The sequence below is a fragment of the Schistocerca nitens genome, chromosome 12, assembly GCF_023898315.1.
Source record: "Schistocerca nitens isolate TAMUIC-IGC-003100 chromosome 12, iqSchNite1.1, whole genome shotgun sequence".
NCBI lineage: Eukaryota > Metazoa > Arthropoda > Insecta > Orthoptera > Acrididae > Schistocerca > Schistocerca nitens.
In genome coordinates, this window is record NC_064625.1 from 35,222,401 (window position 1) to 35,241,245 (window position 18,845).

Genomic DNA, 18,845 nt, shown 5'->3' on the forward strand with positions numbered 1-18,845 from the left:
CCCAATCATAAACCAGGTCCAAGCAAGGTTGGCACCAAGAAAACCATCCAACAGAAAGGCAGAGGGAGAAAGGGATAGTGGACATATAAGCATGCAGAACAAAAAGCAACTAATGTTGCCAAAGCCAGGGCCCCATGAAAGCCAAGCACCTACTCAAAAGAGTAGTGAGCTGCCTTGGGGGCCCAATTGGTCCACTCCTATTCCTTATATATGTGAATGACCTTCCACGTTGAATTAAACATGTGGAATTGGGCCTTTTACAGATGATACTAGGCTTATAATAAAGCCCATTAGAACAAAAGCAACAGAAGAGATTGTTAATGATGTTTCTCAAAGAATTGGCAAGTGGTTCTCTGACAATGAACTCCCTTAATTCTAAAAAAAAAAAAATAAAAAAAAACAACATAATATTCAATTCTGCACAACAAACAGTCATACAATAGGTGTTTATTGCAGATGTAGGGAAAGCAGAGAAATCTGCTGCACAGTGGATGACAGCTATTTCCCAGCACCCAATAAGCATAGGAAAACTAAGTCATTTTTCATTTAAGAAGTCACTACGCTTGGAGGCTAGGTTCATAATGTACCCTGCCCACTAATATACAAGGGTGAGTCAGATAAAAACCTTAAAAGTTCTGTACAATTCTGAAAAGTTGTCAGATAAGAGTTGTTAGTTGGCAGTAGTGTTCCTTGGGGTTCAGAAAGTGTGACAGCTGGCAGAGCGATGCTATGATACAGGAGAATGCAGCAACGTCCGCAACAAAATGGCCATCCCGTTCCCAACATGCACCACAACTGAGCAGTGATCTGCAATGCATTTTTTGTATAGTAAAAGTGTCAAAAACAAATCGAAATTCATTGCAGAATGACAGTACCAGGGTGTATACGTGGACAAGCAAAAAAAATTCCTGGATTTCCCATTTCAAAATACCCGGGCTTACATATACTTTTTCCATGTTAAGTGACAGTATATTTTCCCTTGGAACTGTAAAACTTACCAATCCTTTCAATGGTTAAGGTTTTATACACCAGCATAAAGCTTCCTGGCATTCTAGAAAATGACACCTCCCCCCAGAAAGAAGGAAAAAAAAAAAAAAAAAAAAGAAAGAAGGTGTTTTGGAAAGATCTTTGATGTGCAGCAACATGTACACTGCACATCTTCGTATTACAAAAGTATAAAGTCGAATCCCACCAAATGTAGCACATTAGTTTCCAAAGCATTGAAACAAAGATTTCGATGCATTTTGTAAGCCAATCACAGCTCATGTCACGTGATCTCGCCAGCCAATGGCAGCAGATATTCAGAGTATAGGACAGAGTAAGCCAATAGCAATACCATTGTTAAGTAGTGTGAACACACAAATTAATATTCATAGTGCAGCTACTGGAAAAGCTAAGCTTTCACATATAATTTTTTTTGTGTGTTACACTTTAAATTACACCACACAAATGTTCCAGCAAAATTTTAAATAATGTCAGAAATGTCTTGTCTTCTGTGCCCAAAGTTCTTTTAAGTGGCTAGTCCTCGAAGTATAAAGTTATAAATGAGAGTCAAACGCTATGTGATTCAAGACATTCGAACATTCACACACGTAACATAATTCATCTTGCATAAAAGGAAATTCACTTTGAGGGGTAACTCTTTTCAAACCACCATTTGCAATATTTTCCAGCTACATGTTAGAAATAGGTGCGTTCAGCAGTTGCCAGAGAGCACCAGAAAACAGTTGTTACTGCATGTGCGCAGCTACGATAACGCAGGAAGCCCGTATGTTTGTATGGATATAGCATTAACACGTATTACATTACGTCACAAATGAAACAGGACATATCAGAATACTCCAAGAGCATCAGAATTTCTTAAACTATACTAAAATGCATAATTCGGCTTAAAATTCTAATTCATATGTTGAGATTCATAGAGCTTACTTTTAAGAAAGTTAGCAAGTACCTACAATTTCCTTCTATTATCACACATTTTAATTCCTTGCTCACTTCATATAAATATTACAAAAAACATAAATTTTATTATAAAATTTATATAAAATTAAGAGAAAATAAAAAAGGTAAATGGAGATAAATTGTTACAGTAAATTCACATAATTACAGTAATTTGCATTTACCTAAAATTTTAATACAAAGTATGTAGAAAATTAAGAGAAAAATGAATATGTTTGTTTTCTGACATTACCTTTTTCAGAAAAAAAAACAAGTCTGAAGAAAAAAGGTAAACAGAGCTAAATAAAACAGCAAAATAAAATTATTCACTTTTACTTAAAATTTTTCGTTTAACAAGATTTCAAAAAAGTGGAAAACAATCCCCACATTACCCACAACACAACTTCTGTTTGTTTTGGACTCCTCTGACCCTATGGACACAGCAGTACGCAGAGACTAACTTCTGAGTTACCAGAAGTGCTCCATTTATTCGGGAGACTTAAGTACATGAGCGAGTGTGTTGGATGTTTTAGACAAATGGAAGCTCCAACCTGATATTAAGTTTTTCAGTGCGGTTTTTGGGATTCAAATTTTCTTTATTATGACATAATGCCATACGTGCCAAAGGATGAAAACATGCACTTGAAATTCAGCAAACAGTTGAAACTAGCCAAGAGTGTGGAATGAAACACTTCATTTCAAATAAATTGACTGCCTCCACAGAAAAAATTAATAATGTTCAAAGTTCTTTAGCAAACCAACAAAAATAACTTCATTTACCTGCAAGGCAATTAATGCTTGACTGCTAGAAACATGGAAATAAAATAAAATCAGAAAACTGCAAGTAATAACATATTTTAGCCTTCTGTAATTACGTGAATGTATTTTAATTCAGTTGATAACTTCCAGCCATAGAAATCTGTTCTATTTTCATTTGATGTGAGAGCTCTAAACAAGCAAAAATGGCAAATCGTGAAACATAAACATGGGTCACATGGAGAAGATTGGGTGAATAAGAAAAATTTTTCTGGGTACCATCTGACAGCTTGTTGCTACTACTGATACAGCTAACAGCCCACTTCAAGTAGCAAGAAACAGAAGGTACCACTCATACGCGACTCAATTGCTCAATTGCATGGGCCCGCTGGCAACCGCTCAAACGAACCTAAAGTAAATAGTTTTGATGTCAAGCTTATCGAAAGCAGTTTGTTGTTATGAAGTATTGCATAGTCTTCGTTCTTTAAGCCTTTGACACATTCTGCTGTTTGCAGACACTTGTGTGCAATCAGGAATAAAAAAATCAAGAATAAAAAAACGAGGGCTGCTGGCATCATTGTGTATCGCTACAGCATGACAATACCCGACTGCATACAGCCTGCAAGACAGCTGAGACTATTCAGGAAATTAAATCTGAATGTCTGGTACATCATCCTCATTCACCAGACCTTGCTCCTAGCAGCTCATCTGTTTGGTGCATTCAAAGAAGCAGTCATTTTAGAAGAGACAAAGAGGTGAAAACTACAGTGCACGACTGGTTATACAAATGACCAAAGGAATTCTTGCAGCATGGTAGCAATGTGCTTCTGAAGTGGTGGAATATGTGGATTCAGGGAGACTGTCAAAAAATGACATGTATGTTTTTGTTCATTGTTACAATTAAAAATATTATAGGACTTTTAAGGTTTTCATTTGGATCACCCTCATAGTTTGAAATATTAGTATTTTAAATTGATAACATACAATACTATGGGTTTTAATGAAACTGGGCTTTGTATCATATTTATTTTTGTGTATTTTATGATACATTTTTTATGTTTGTTACAAATTAATCATTTGGACTGAAATTTAATCTCTGCAGACCCCAAGTGCTATTACAATATTTGTACATTCCACTGAATTACTATTGTGTATTCACACACATTATTCATTTAATGTGAAAATTATGGTAATTTAAAGTTTTACTTCATATACTTCAATAACAATCGTTCTGAGCTCAGTGCTTTTATATTTGATCAATCATAACTTCATCAAGAGATGTAACATTTTCTCTAAATTAAGATACCATCTGAACCTGAATGTACTTTTAATAGTCTTCTCTCATACCAACATTTATTTCATATTTTGTACTTAAAAGATTTGTGTTCTTCAAAAATTAGCTTTTCATTGGCTATTTATCACCTCTTCAAAATGTCGTACGAGAGTGAGTCCAATGAAAACCTTAAATTTGTAATAACAAATTGAAATTTCATGCCATTATCCTGTAAGTTGGTAAGCGTGATACAAACAGCATGCAGAATAGCCTGTAGGTGGCAGCATAGTGCAGATGCACACATACCGTCACAGTATCAGTATAAAGATGGCCGCCCCACTTGCGACTTGCACCAGGGAAGAACAGCGTTCTGTTATTTGGTTTTTGCGTAGTGAAGGTGTGAAACTTATTGCAATTCAGTGACGAATGAAGGTTCAGTACGGTGATGCATGTTTGTCACAATAGCAAGTCTACGAATGGAGTAGGAAGTTCGCAAATGGTGTGACTTCAGTGGAAGATGCTCCTCGTCCAGGTCAGGCACAACGAGTTGTGACTTCGCAGAACACTGCAGCAGTTGAAGCCATAGAGAAGGAAAACCGCCGAGTGACACTGAATGACATTGCAGCATGTTTACAAATTAGTCATGGGTCAGCACACCACATTGTGCATGATGTGCTCCAGTTTCATAAAGTGTCTGCAAGATAGGTGCCACGGGAGCTGCCTCCTGAAACGAGAGAACGACGTATTGATGCTTGTGAAGAACTACTTCGGCACTTTGAACGAGAAGGTGGTGGCTTCCTTGCAAGAATTGTTACTGGGGATGAAACCTGGGTTCACTTCCATCAACCGGAAATGAAGAGAGTGAACAAGGAATGGTGCCATTCATCATCACCAAAACCAAAGAAGTTTCGAACAGAACGATCAGCAGGGAAGATTATGCCTGACTCTCTTTTGGGACGAAAAAGACATCATTTTGAGCATTACCTGCCTAGAGGGACCACTGTCAACAGTGCATCATACACAGATCTTCTAAAAAATCATCTGCGGCCTGCAATCAAATCAAAGCAATGTGGATTGCTGTCAGCAGGTGCCCTTTTGCAACATGACAATGCTAGGCCCCACACTGCCCGTACAACAGTTGCAACAATCACAGACCTGCATTTTGAGTGTCTTCCTCATCCACCATACTCATCTGACCTTGCCCCAAGTGATTTCCATATGTTTGGACCACTCAAAGACGCAATGGGAGGAAAGAAGTTCCGTTCTGATGAAGAGGTACGCCACGCGGTGCATGAATGGTTGCGCGGACTACTAAAAGAATTTTTTTCTAAAGGAATTTGTGCACTCTGTAAGCGCTGGAGGACTTGCAATGAGCGTGGGGGAGATTATGTTGAAAAGTGATACAGCTTTGCACCACCTCTGCACAATAAATAATATCTAAAAAATATTTAACGTTTTCATTTGACTCACCCTCGTATTTTGGCAAGTTAATATATATAAACATTAAAATGATTATTTCTGTACGTCTGGAAACAGTCACGATTAATTATTACAGGCTGTTGCACAATATACTTCAATGCTACAAAATAAACTTTGCAAAAGGTATGCCTCAATTTGACTTGGTCTCCATTTATGGCGTTCAACACTACCCCAGCAGATAGGACAGCACTCAGAGACTTGAGGGAAGACAAAGATATTGCCTCTGACACAGGAACACCACCGCCGTTTAATCACATAGTAAATACAATATTGAGGTTGTGAAATATTTTGATAGGTACCGTGCTCCTGAAAACGGGCACTGAATTATATTCAATAAAAATCCCTTGTTAGAGGATTAAGTGACTACTCGGATTATAACAGAAGCTATGTCCATTAAAACAACCTCATGCTGGCAGTTGTTGTCAGTCCAATACAGCATGCGACCCAACCAACAAAGCAGACAGGGTGAAGAGACTGTCCATTAAGAGAACAGCTCTACAGGGACGATGCTGTAGAAACTTCACTACATTGCATTTCCCAATAGACTATACATTCATGAAAAATTGTGTGTTCACCATGTTAACTTACTTAAATGCTGGAGCAGCTGCACCAGGCTGTACTAGTTTGAGGATTGGCATCCTAAGTTCCTGCAAGTTCTTCAGGCTTCCCAGGGCAGTAAATGCCTCCCTTGCATCATTGCCGAGTATGCAGTACTCGTAAAGTTCCAGACATTCCAAGCTGTCAGCACAGACTGTCAGCAACGGCAGGACAAACCAGTAAAGAGACAGAACTGGCGTTCGTGGAAATCTATCCCTCCTGTCACATATCAGAAGTCCAAAGAAATAATGCACCATTTATTATAACTCTAATTATTAATATCTAGGAACAGGAAAATTTCTCAGTAACGTAAGGTGCAAAATAACACAAAAAGTAAAACGGCCATTTTTATGAAGTATCATGAAAATTGCAATTTCGCTGTAAAAATTTTTGTAACTCTGAATTGCCCTTTATTAATATTTGTAACTGGTAGTTACTAAATATTAACACTGCGTTTTGACCTCTAATCTCCTCAAGACTTTGGTTCGTGTATAACCTTAAAATGACAGTTAATTTTCCATTTAACAAAATTTGATAATTGAAAATGGCACAGAAATTTGTCAAAAACTTAACACCCGATTTGTGAAAAATAAATAAATAAATAAATAAATAAATAGAGACCCTTTCGGCTTTTAAAAGGAGGACCACCGAAATAGGGGAAAAATCCAAATTTGGCAAAAATGGCATGAATATGGCAAAAAACAAAATGAACTTGACAAAAAAACCTCTGAATTTTGAAAAAAAAAATTACTCTGACAAAAAATGACACTGAATGTGGCAAAAACACCAAATATGGTAAAAATAACAATTTGGTAATAATAACTAATTTGGTAAAAATAACAACTAATTTGCCAAAAAATAACATGATATTTGGTACAAAACAGCACATAATTTGACAAAAAATAAAGCCAAATGTGGCCATAAAATAAAACATTAATTTTCCATCAGAAGTATAGCCATCGTTAAGAAATTATATAATAATAATAATAATAATAATAATAATAATGTATTGTTAAAGTCTTGGTACAAGTCCTTCAATAGGATGCCCTTCTGGTAACTTTGTGTCTGGAAAGGCTGAACGCATGTGAAGCATTCTCATAAGCCAAACAATAACTATCAAAAATAGACATGATTGTCTTATTGGGATTGCTGTGATCGTTCTTTGAATAAAAATTTGGCATTTCAGTCTCTGATCGCTATTTTTTATTTTCAATAACCGGTTTCAGGCTAGCTGCCCATCTTCAGATCTGTTAGATAAAGTTAAAAATATAATTAACAAGAGAGATATAGTTGCTGATAGAACTATCTTAGTTTACAAAAAGAAATTTTGGAATGTATTAATTGCCAACGTACCATATATTGCAGTTACAGAGTAACCTGTCAGTACATAACTATTGGTTCACTGTCATAACTAAAGTAATTTTTAATCTATTAAAACCTTATATCACAGTGTGGAGAAACCTGACTGGTAAAAGTTAAAAGTTCCCTCTATCTGTAAGAATTGTGCATATGTACTAAGATGTTATTTTTTCGCCATACATATTAATGGCAAATATACTTTTTAATAATAAGACAATTTTTAAAGAAATAACATTTAAATAATCTTTTTTGAGTGGACCATGAACTGAAATAATTTACAGTAATTTGTGTCTGTGTGTGTGTGTGTGTGTGTGTGTGTGTGTGTGTGTGTGTGTGTGCGTGAGTGTATCTTTATCTTTAAATATGTCTGCTTGTGTCTGTATATGTGTGGATGGATATGTGTGTGTGTGCGCGCGAGTGTATACCCGTCCTTTTTTCCCCCTAAGGTAAGTCTTTCCGCTCCCGGGATTGGAATGACTCCTTACCCTCTCCCTTAAAACCCACATCCTTTCGTCTTTCCCTCTCCTTCCCTCTTTCCTGATGAGGCAACAGTTTGTTGCGAAAGCTTGAATTTTGTGTGTATGTTTGTGTGTCTGTCAACCTGCCAGCACTTTCATTTGGTAAGTCACATCATCTAAAACAAAGATGATGTGACTTACCGAACGAAAGCGCTGGCAGGTCGATAGACACACAAACAAACACAAACACACATACAAAATTCAAGCTTTCGCAACAAACTGTTGCCTCATCAGGAAAGACGGGAAGGAGAGGGAAAGACGAAAGGATGTGGGTTTTAAGGGAGAGGATAAGGAGTCATTCCAATCCCGGGAGCGGAAAGACTTACCTTAGGGGGAAAAAAGGACAGGTATACACTCGCACACACACACATATCCATCCACACATATACAGACACAAGCAGACATATTTAAAGACAGAGAGTTTGGGCAGAGATGTCAGTCGAGGCGGAAGTGAAGAGGCAAAGATGATGTTGAATGACAGGTGAGGTATGAGTGGCGGCAACTTGAAATTAGCGGAGATTGAGGCCTGGTGGGTAACGGGAAGAGAGGATATATTGAAGAGCAAGTTCCCATCTCCGGAGCTCGGATAGGTTGGTGTTGGTGGGAAGTATCCAGATAACCCGGACAGTGTAACACTGTGCCAAGATGTGCTGGCTGTGCACCAAGGCATGTTTAGCCACAGGGTGATCCTCATTACCAACAAACACTGTCTGCCTGTGTCCATTCATGCGAATGGACAGTTTGTTGCTGGTCATTCCCACATAGAATACATCACAGTGTAGGCAGGTCAGTTGGTAAATCACGTGGGTGCTTTCACATGTGGCTCTGCCTTTGATCGTGTACACCTTCCGGGTTACAGGACTGGAGTAGGTGGTGGTGGGAGGGTGCATGGGACAGGTTTTACACCGGGGGCGGTTACAAGGATAGGAGCCAGAGGGTAGGGAAGGTGGTTTGGGGGTTTCATAGGGATGAACTAACAGGTTATGAAGGTTAGGTGGACGGCGGAAAGACACTCTTGGTGGAGTGGGGAGGATTTAATGAAGGATGGATCTCATTTCAGGGCAGGATTTGAGGAAGTCGTATCCCTGCTGGAGAGCCACATTCAGAGTCTGGTCCAGTCCCGGAAAGTATCCTGTCACAAGTGGGGCACTTTTGTGGTTCTTCTGTGGGGGATTCTGGGTTCGAGGGGATGAGGAAGTGGCTCTGGTTATTTGCTTCTGTACCAGGGCGGGAGGGTAGTTGCGAGATGCGAAAGCTGTTGTCAGGTTGTTGGTGTAATGGTTCAGGGATTCCGGACTGGAGCAGATTCGTTTGCCACAAAGACCTAGGCTGTAGGGAAGGGACCGTTTGATGTGGAATGGGTGGCAGCTGTCGTAATGCAGGTACTGTTGCTTGTTGGTGGGTTTGATGTGGAAGGATGTGTGAAGCTGGCCATTGGACAGGTGGAGGTCAACGTCAAGGAAAGTGGCATGGGATTTGGAGTAGGACCAGGTGAATCTGATGGAACCAAAGGAGTTGAGGTTGGAGAGGAAATTCTGAAGTTCTTCTTCACTGTGAGTCCAGATCATGAAGATGTCATCAATAAATCTGTACCAAACTTTGGGTTGGCAGGCCTGGGTAACCAAGAAGGCTTCCTCTAAGCGACCCATGAATAGGTTGGCGTACGAGGGGGCCATCCTGGTACCCATAGCTGTTCCCTTTAATTGTTGGTATGTCTGGCCTTCAAAAGTGAAGAAGTTGTGGGTCAGGAAAGAGATTTTAGGTAGGGTGGCAGGTGATCGGCGTGAAAGGAAGTGCTCCATCGCAGCGAGGCCCTGGACGTGCGGAATATTTGTGTATAAGGAAGTGGCATCAATGGTTACAAGGATGGTTTCCGGGGGTAACAGATTGGGTAAGGATTCCAGGTGTTCGAGAAAGTGGTTGGTGTCTTTGATGAAGGATGGGAGACTGCATGTAACGGGTTGAAGGTGTTGATCTACGTAGGCAGAGATCCGTTCTGTGGGGGCTTGGTAACCAGCTACAATGGGGCGGCCGGGATGATTGGGTTTGTGGATTTTAGGAAGAAGGTAGAAGGTAGGGGTGCGGGGTGCGGGGTGTCGGTGGGGTCAGGAGGTTGATGGAGTCAGGTGAAAGGTTTTGCAGGGGGCCTAAGGTTCTGAGGATTCCTTGTAACTCCGCCTGGACATCGGGAATGGGGTTACCTTGGCAAACTTTGTATGTGGTGTTGTCTGAAAGCTGACGCAGTCCCTCAGCCACATACTCCCGACGATCAAGTACCAAGGTCGTGGAACCCTTGTCCGCCGGAAGAATGACGATGGATCGGTCAGCCTTCAGATCACGGATAGCCTGGGCTTCAGGAGTGGTGATGTTGGGAGTAGGATTAAGGTTTTTTAAGAAGGATTGAGATGCAAGGCTGGAAGTCAGAAATTCCTGGAAGGTTTGGAGAGGGTGATTTTGAGGAAGAGGAGGTGGGTCCCGCTGCGACGGAAGACGTAACTGTTCCAGGCAAGGTTCAATTTGGATGGTGTCTTGGGGAGTTGGATCATTAGGAGTAGGATTAGGATCATTTTTCTTCGTGGCAAAGTGATATTTCCAGCAGAGAGTACGAGTGTAGGACAGCAAATCTTTGACGAGGGCTGTTTGGTTGAATCTGGGAGTGGGGCTGAAGGTGAGGCCTTTGGATAGGACAGAGGTTTCGGATTGGGAGAGAGGTTTGGAGGAAAGGTTAACTACTGAATTAGGGTGTTGTGGTTCCAGGTTGTGTTGATTGGAATTTTGAGGTTTTGGAGGGAGTGCAGCTGGAAGTGGGAGATTGAGTAGATGGGAGAGACTGGGTTGGTGTGCAATGAGAGGAGGTTGAGGTTTGCTGGAAAGGTTGTGAAGGGTGAGTGAGTTGCCTTTCCGGAGGTGGGAAACCAGGAGATTGGATAGTTTTTTGAGGTGGAGGGTGGCATGCTGTTCTAATTTACGGTTGGCCTGTAGGAGGATGCTCTGAACAGCCGGTGTGGATGTGGGAGAGGAATGATTAAGGACTTTCATTAAGGATAGGAGTTGACGGGTGTGTTCATTGGCTGAGTTGATGTGTAGGTGAAGGATTAGGTGGGTGAGGGCAATGGATTGTTCAGTTTGCAACTGGTATAGGGACTGATGGAAAGAAGGGTTACAGCCAGAGATGGGAACTTTAAGTGTGAGGCCTTTGGGGGTAATGCCAAATGTCAGACAAGCCTGAGAAAATAGAATATGGGAGCGTAATCTGGCTAGGGCAAAGGCATGTTTGCGGAGGGAATGTAAATAAAACTTAATGGGGTCGTTGTGGGGGTGTTGTGAGGGTGACATGGTATTAGAAGGTGGAAAGTGTAACATGAGGCTGAAGTGAAAATGAAAATAAAAATATATGGGGAGAGATAAAGGTGGACTGGAAAGTAACTGGAGATCTGGTGTGAAAAAAGGTGAGAAGGTGTTGGTTACAGCTGGGCTATGTTGGACTTGGCTTGGTAGACAACGATGTGCACAAAGGTTAGGTGGTTGTGTTGCCGCCAAAACACCTGGTCCTACTCCAAATCCCATGCCACTTTCCTTGACGTTGACCTCCACCTGTCCAATGGCCAGCTTCACACATCCGTCCACATCAAACCCACCAACAAGCAACAGTACCTGCATTACAACAGCTGCCACCCATTCCACATCAAACGGTCCCTTCCCTACAGCCTAGGTCTTCGTGGCAAACGAATCTGCTCCAGTCCGGAATCCCTGAACCATTACACCAACAACCTGACAACAGCTTTCGCATCTCGCAACTACCCTCCCGCCCTGGTACAGAAACAAATAACCAGAGCCACTTCCTCATCCCCTCGAACCCAGATTCCCCCACAGAAGAACCACAAAAGTGCCCCACTTGTGACAGGATACTTTCCGGGACTGGACCAGACTCTGAATGTGGCTCTCCAGCAGGGATACGACTTCCTCAAATCCTGCCCTGAAATGAGATCCATCCTTCATTAAATCCTCCCCACTCCACCAAGAGTGTCTTTCCGCCGTCCACCTAACCTTCATAACCTGTTAGTTCATCCCTATGAAACCCCCAAACCACCTTCCCTACCCTCTGGCTCCTATCCTTGTAACTGCCCCCGGTGTAAAACCTGTCCCATGCACCCTCCCACCACCACCTACTCCAGTCCTGTAACCCGGAAGGTGTACACGATCAAAGGCAGAGCCACATGTGAAAGCACCCACGTGATTTACCAACTGACCTGCCTACACTGTGATGTATTCTATGTGGGAATGACCAGCAACAAACTGTCCATTCGCATGAATGGACACAGGCAGACAGTGTTTGTTGGTAATGAGGATCACCCTGTGGCTAAACATGCCTTGGTGCACGGCCAGCACATCTTGGCACAGTGTTACACCGTCCAGGTTATCTGGATACTTCTCACCAACACCAACCTATCCGAGCTCCGGAGATGGGAACTTGCTCTTCAATATATCCTCTCTTCCCGTTACCCACCAGGCCTCAATCTCCGCCAATTTCAAGTTGCTGCCACTCATACCTCACCTGTCATTCAACATCATCTTTGCCTCTTCACTTCCGCCTCGACTGACATCTCTGCCCAAACCCTTTGTCTTTAAATATGTCTGCTTGTGTCTGTGTATGTGCGGATGGATGTGTGTGTGCGTGCGAGTGTATACCCGTCCTTTTTACCCCCTAAGGTAAGTCTTTCCGCTCCCGGGATTGGAATGACTCCTTACACTCTCCCTTAAAACCCACATCCTTTCGTCTTTCCCTCTCCTTCCCTCTTTCCTGATGAGGCAACAGTTTGTTGCGAAAGCTTGAATTTTGTGTGTGTGTTTGTGTGTCTATCGACCTGCCAGCGCTTTCGTTCGGTAAGTCACATCATCTTTGATGTGACTTACCAAATGAAAGCGCTGGCACGTCGATAGACACACAAACAAACACAAACATACAAAATTCAAGTTTTCACAACAAACTGTTGCCTCATCAGGAAAGAGGGAAGGAGAGGGAAAGACGAAAGGATGTGGGTTTTAAGGGAGAGGGTAAGGAGTCATTCCAATCCTGGGAGCGGAAAGACTTACCTTAGGGGGAAAAAAAAGGACAGGTGTACACTCGCGCACACACACATATCCATCCGCACATATACAAGCAGACATATATCGGCACGCCACACCGACGCGGCCCTGCCCAACAGCGCTGTGTGCTCCCTGCACGCAACGTGCTTTGATGTCTGCTTGTGTCTGTATATGTGCGGGTGGATATGTATGTGTCCTCGAGTGTATACCTGTCCTTTTTTCCCCCTGTTGTTGTTGTTGTGGTCTTCAGTCCTGAGACTGGTTTGATGCAGCTCTCCATGCTACTCTACCCTGTGCAAGCTTCTTCATCTCCCAGTACCTACTGCAACCTACATCCTTCTGAATCTGCTTAGTGTATTCATCTCTTGGTCTCCCTCTACGATTTTTACCCTCCACGCTGCCCTCCAATGCTAAATTCGTGATCCCTTGATGCCTCAAAACATGTCCTACCAACCGATCCCTTCTTCTAGTCAAGTTGTGCCACAAACTTCTCTTATCCCCAATCCTACTGTAGGGAAGCAGCCTACTCACGCTGTAGTAAATTCACATCAGTTTCCATTGTGTGCCAGCCAGTCTGCTGTAACTAGCTCTGACGTCATAAATGTTGCGCAATACCTTAAAAATCAAGCAAATGACCTAAAACTTTTATAGCATGTCAGGAATAATGATAAATTAATGTGTGTTAAATATCAGTTCGATAACTTAAGCCATTTCCGAAATTTGGACGTTTTTCTGCAAAAATAATTGGCGCAACAGAAATGAGCTAGAGACTTCAAAATTTATATTTAGATTCACCTTTCATAATGATTTAATAAAAACTGTACTTTGGATTTCACAGATTAAGATTCTAGTGTAGATTCACGATTTTCTGGTTTTCATCTCAAAACTGAAGGAAGCAAGATAGATTCAGTAGGCTAAGAAATAAGGCTAGGATGTTTAGATTTAAATAGGTTGGAGGTCCGCTATGACTAGGAAGATGTGTGAAGTTTTTTTTTGAATACCTATAAAATTATAGCGATAGCGGATCTCAGAGGGGACAGTTCAGAGCTCATCTGCTGCGTGCAGTGCAATTAAATTAATTCTCTCGCCCACAATGCCTAACTTAGCCACGTCAAAATTTTATTATCAATACTTACCTGCGTGCTGAATGCACAGTTAAATTAAGAGCTTCATCGGCCATCAGCAAGAGAAGCTATAATTTATTATGTGACTTGAAGTGGTGCGTTACTAGCACAGCGGCTAGTCGGGACAGCCGATTTGATCAGGCGTTCCCTCAGCCGTCCGCACCGCGGCTTTATATAAAAGAGCGCTGCGCGAGGAAGCAAGGCCCCAGTTCTCTCCAGACGCTGAATGACACGCCATCTGTGTCGGCAGTCGCGCCGCGTCGGTATCACTGCTACTAACAGCCTCGGGTGCCGTATTAAGTTACTAGAGATGCTCGTAACCATGAAATCATTTCAAGTGATTTTCATTATCTAGCTTCAGTTTGCGTAGTGTCGTATTTTCACGTGCCGTCGCGGGACAGACATTCTACCTATTATTTAGCGTGGCGTTTGATGAAATACTCTCATCAAATTATGGCGAGCATTCTTTTTAACATTTAATTCGGACATTTATAGTTGCATCAGCGCATTAGACTCTGAACTGCTCTGTTAGTTAGGTTGTAGGGATATTGGTGTTTTTCATATGTGAATTTGAGAATATACTCAACTATTTTGGAAAATCGTTTTTGATTGGAAATCGCGGACAATCTCCTAATTCTTCAGAGTTATAAGCTGCAGCTATAATATTCTTCTCAGGTGAAATGGGCACTAGGAACTCTTTTTACAAGCTTCACGTTTTGTTAAATCGCTTTCTGGGGGCTAACACGTAAATAGTGAGCCAGTGTTGAGAACGGCGAAAGACAGCTTTAACAATATTCTAATAGCCAGAAGCTGATCCAACATTGCAAACATTTTGTACTGCAATCACATATTTCCAATTCTTACTCGCCGCCCCACACTACTCAATACCTCCTCATTAGTTACGTGATCTACCCACCTTATCTTCAGCATTCTTCTGTAGCACCACATTTCAAAAGCTTCTATTCTCCTCCTCTCTGAACTATTTATCGTCCGTGTTTCAGTTCCATACATGGCTACACTCCATACAAATACTTTCAGAAACGACTTCCTGACACTTAAATCTATACTCGATGTTAACAAATTTCTCTTCTTCAGAAACGATTTCCTTGCCATTGCCAGTCTACATTTTATATCCTCTCTACTTCGACCATCATCAGTTATTTTACTCCCTAAATAGCAAAACTCCTTTACTACTGTAAGTGTCTCATTTCCTAATCTAATCCCCTCAGCATCACCCGATTTAATTTGACTACATTCCATTATCCTCGTTTTGCTTTTGTTGATGTTCATCTTATATCCTCCTTTCAAGACACTGTCCATTCTGTTCAACTGCTCTTCCAAGTCCTTTGCTGTCTCTGACAGAATTACAATGTCATCGGCGAACCTCAAAGTTTTTACTTCTTCTCCATGAATTTTAATACCTACTCCGAATTTTTCTTTTGTTTCCTTTACTGCTTGCTCAATATACAGATTGAATAACATCGGGGAGAGGCTACAACCCTGTCTCACTCCTTTCCCAACCACTGCTTCCCTTTCATGCCCCTCGACTCTTATAACTGCCATCTGGTTCCTGTACAAATTGTAAATAGCCTTTCGCTCCCTGTATTTTACTCACATTCAGAATTTGAAAGAGAGTATTCCAGTTAACGTTGTCAAAAGCTTTCTCTAAGTCTACAAATGCTAGAAACGTAGGTTTGCCTTTTCTTAATCTTTCTTCTAAGATAAGTCGTAAGGTTAGTATTGCCTCACGTGTTCCAACATTTCTACGGAATCCAAACTGATCTTCCCCGAGGTCCGCTTCTACCAGTTTTTCCATTCGTCTGTAAAGAATTCGCGTTAGTATTTTGCAGCTGTGACTTATTAAACTGATAGTTCGGTAATTTTCACATCTGTCAACACCTGCTTTCTTTGGGATTGGAATTATTATATTCTTCTTGAAGTCTGTGGGTATTTCGCCTGTCTCATACATCTTGCTCACCAGATGGTAGAGTTTTGTCATGACTGGTTCTCCCAAGGCCATCAGTAGTTCTAATGGAATGTTGTCTACTCCCGGGGCCTTGTTTCGACTCAGGTCTTTCAGTGCTCTGTCAAACTCTTCACGCAGTATCTTATCTCCCATTTCATCTTCATCTACATCCCTAAGGTAAGTCTTTCCGCTCCCGGGATCGGAATGACTCCTTACCCTCTCCCTTAAAATCCACATCCTTTCGTCTTTCCCTCTCCTTCCCTCTTTCCTGATGAAGCAACCGTTGGTTGCGAAAGCTTGAATTTTGTGTGTGTGTTTGTGTGTCTATCAACATACCAACGCTTTCGTTTGGTAAGTTACATCATCTTTGTTTTTAGATATATTTTTCCCACGTGGAATGTTTCCCTATATCCTACGTTAGAACGTATACAGCGCCACATCAAGCTTCGGCCGCGCCCAATTGACCTAGCCACCAGTAGGCTGAGGGCCGTTCTGCTGCAGCTGGTTCTTACTGGAGTGTGCTATTGCATTCAAGAGTAAGCCTAAAACATGTCTTTAAAAATCTCATAACAACTCCTGTGCATAAAATCACTTTGTTCATTAAGCAGTAGGTCTGAGTTTTTCATTTGATGAGCGTATATTTCAATCTGTTTGAGCACGTTTAGATAGAGACTTTTTGGAGCTTTATGTAGGACCTCCATTTGTTCATTTATTTTGCTCACTTCTTGTTTACTATCCTTTACATCCGCCCTGTCTGCCCTATTCTTACAGATAGAGGGCACTTTTTACTTTTACCAATCAGGTTTCTCCAAACTGTGATATAAGGTTTTAATAGATTAATCATTATTTTAGTTATGACAGCGAACCAATAGTTTTGTACTGACAGGTTACTCTGTAACTGCAATATATGGTATGTTGACAATTAATACATTCCAAAATTTCTTTTTGTAAACTAAGATAGTTCTATCAGCAACTATGTCTCTCTTGTTAATTATACTTTTAACTTTATCTAACAGATCTGAAGATGGGCAGCTAGCCTGAAACTGGTTATTGAAAATAAAAAATAGTGATCAAGGACTGAGATGCCATATTTTTAAACAATTATTCTCCAACTCACCTTTCAACAACCATTGTCCATTTTATATGTAAGGACTTAAGGGTGTTCCTCTTGGCATTCAGGAAATACTTCAGATCATACATATCGACAGCTGTGAATCCAAAGTCAACCTCTGCCAGTTGTGGGCACCCATCAGCCAAAGGTCGCAGCGCAGGAGGGCTTTCTGTGGAATATCCTTCCAGAATCAGTACATGGAGGTTTTGCATATGTGACACTGCCTCCGAAAATTTCTCAGATACCAGCAGTCTACTGGATATCCTCAGTGTGTGTATTCTGGAGCACTTCTCTACCAAGTTCTTTAGCACCTGCAACCAAACAACAGTTCCCCTTCTACACAAGCACCTGTTTAAAAGATTTTTTGTGTGTTCTGAAGCATACAATTAATTGCCAGCCATAAAAGTTGCACAGCAACATTACAGGTGGAGCACTCTGTAAAGGCAAGTAAGTCAGTATTAGTTGCGAATAAAAGAGATGCAGCTACACCATCCACACTCACCAGACTGACTTCTTGTCTGGTAAGAAATGTCCAGTATTCGCTAGAAACCTATTTTAATCTCATCTGGCGAATATAGAGAGTTCCAACTGTGAATGTCATAGCTGCTTCCTCCCCACCCATCTTTGGTCAATGCCTGGTTACTGAATGGTTTTTATTAAGTTGTCTTAAGCTTCATCATTAAATCAATAGCAAAGACACAACACAAGCAGCTAAAGTTCTAACATTTTCACAAGTACAGCAGGCTACATATATGTGTAATGGGCCACCCCTAAACTAAGGATTGCAAAAACTGACTGGTTAAAACAAATTCCAGTTTTTAGTTCTGAATAGCCCATATTTTTTTAGGTTTGTTTGGTCTTAGTTATAACAAGATTTTTTTAATTATTAACCAGGTAAAAAACTAATGTATCAGTTATACAAGCAGCACAAAAATTTTTGTTTTTTAAATAAATCTTTTTAAAAACAAGTAACTTATTTGCAAAATATCCACTGCTTTGAAATATTGCATTACCACAGAAAATGAGAAAAGTGATCAGTGGTATTTTAATAGAAACACCGAAAGAAACAAGAAACAAACGCAAGACATGGGAACTGGTGTAGCATTGGTGAGACAATAAGGTAGTTGTAACCATGTGGCATGGCCTATTACAGGGCTTCCCAACGTGTGGTCCGTGGACTCTTTCTAGGGGGCTGGCTCTTTCTAGGGGGTCCGCGGCCACCTTTCACCAAATCATGTAAAATAGTGAGTAAAATTATTGAATAAAAATGTGAAAATCAAATTTATCACTGTGAAAAACATGTGTACTTTTACTTCAGGTCGTATTCCCAAGCAGCCTTTGTGGTTCTTAAGTGAGACCGCATACACAGTTTAGTGCTGGAGAATGCGGCTTCTCTGATCAACTGTTTGGCAACAATACGGGGGTCGTTTGTACGCCGACTCATGGCGCTAGATGCGCTGAAACCTTTTACGCATGCGCGGAGCGAGCTTAGTCGACCAATCACAGTGCTCGCTGGCATGTATGCAGCTCAAGGCATCATTAAGTGTTAAACTTGCTTTGTCAGTGCACTACCTATTTCATGAGTCAATTTTTGACCAGTTTATTACTTCTAACATGGATCAGTGGCTGAAGTCAG

The 18,845-nt window shown here is 41.2% G+C and overlaps 1 protein-coding gene across 5 annotated transcripts in view; it reads right to left on the bottom strand.

Moving 5' to 3' along the window:
• The window catches only part of LOC126214844 (uncharacterized), a 99,746-nt gene that overhangs the window by 36,802 nt on the left and 44,099 nt on the right, over positions 1-18,845 (bottom strand). For all 5 annotated transcript variants that reach the window (XR_007542071.1, XM_049941474.1, XM_049941475.1 and 2 more), the window contains 2 exons: positions 17,216-17,520; positions 6,035-6,262 (listed from right to left, as the gene is read on the bottom strand). Coding sequence is in view for 4 of the 5 variants with exons in the window: in XM_049941474.1 (XP_049797431.1) it covers positions 6,035-6,262; positions 17,216-17,520 (533 nt within the window). In the remaining variant the exon portion in view is untranslated. The remainder of the gene's footprint in view (positions 1-6,034; positions 6,263-17,215; positions 17,521-18,845) is intronic.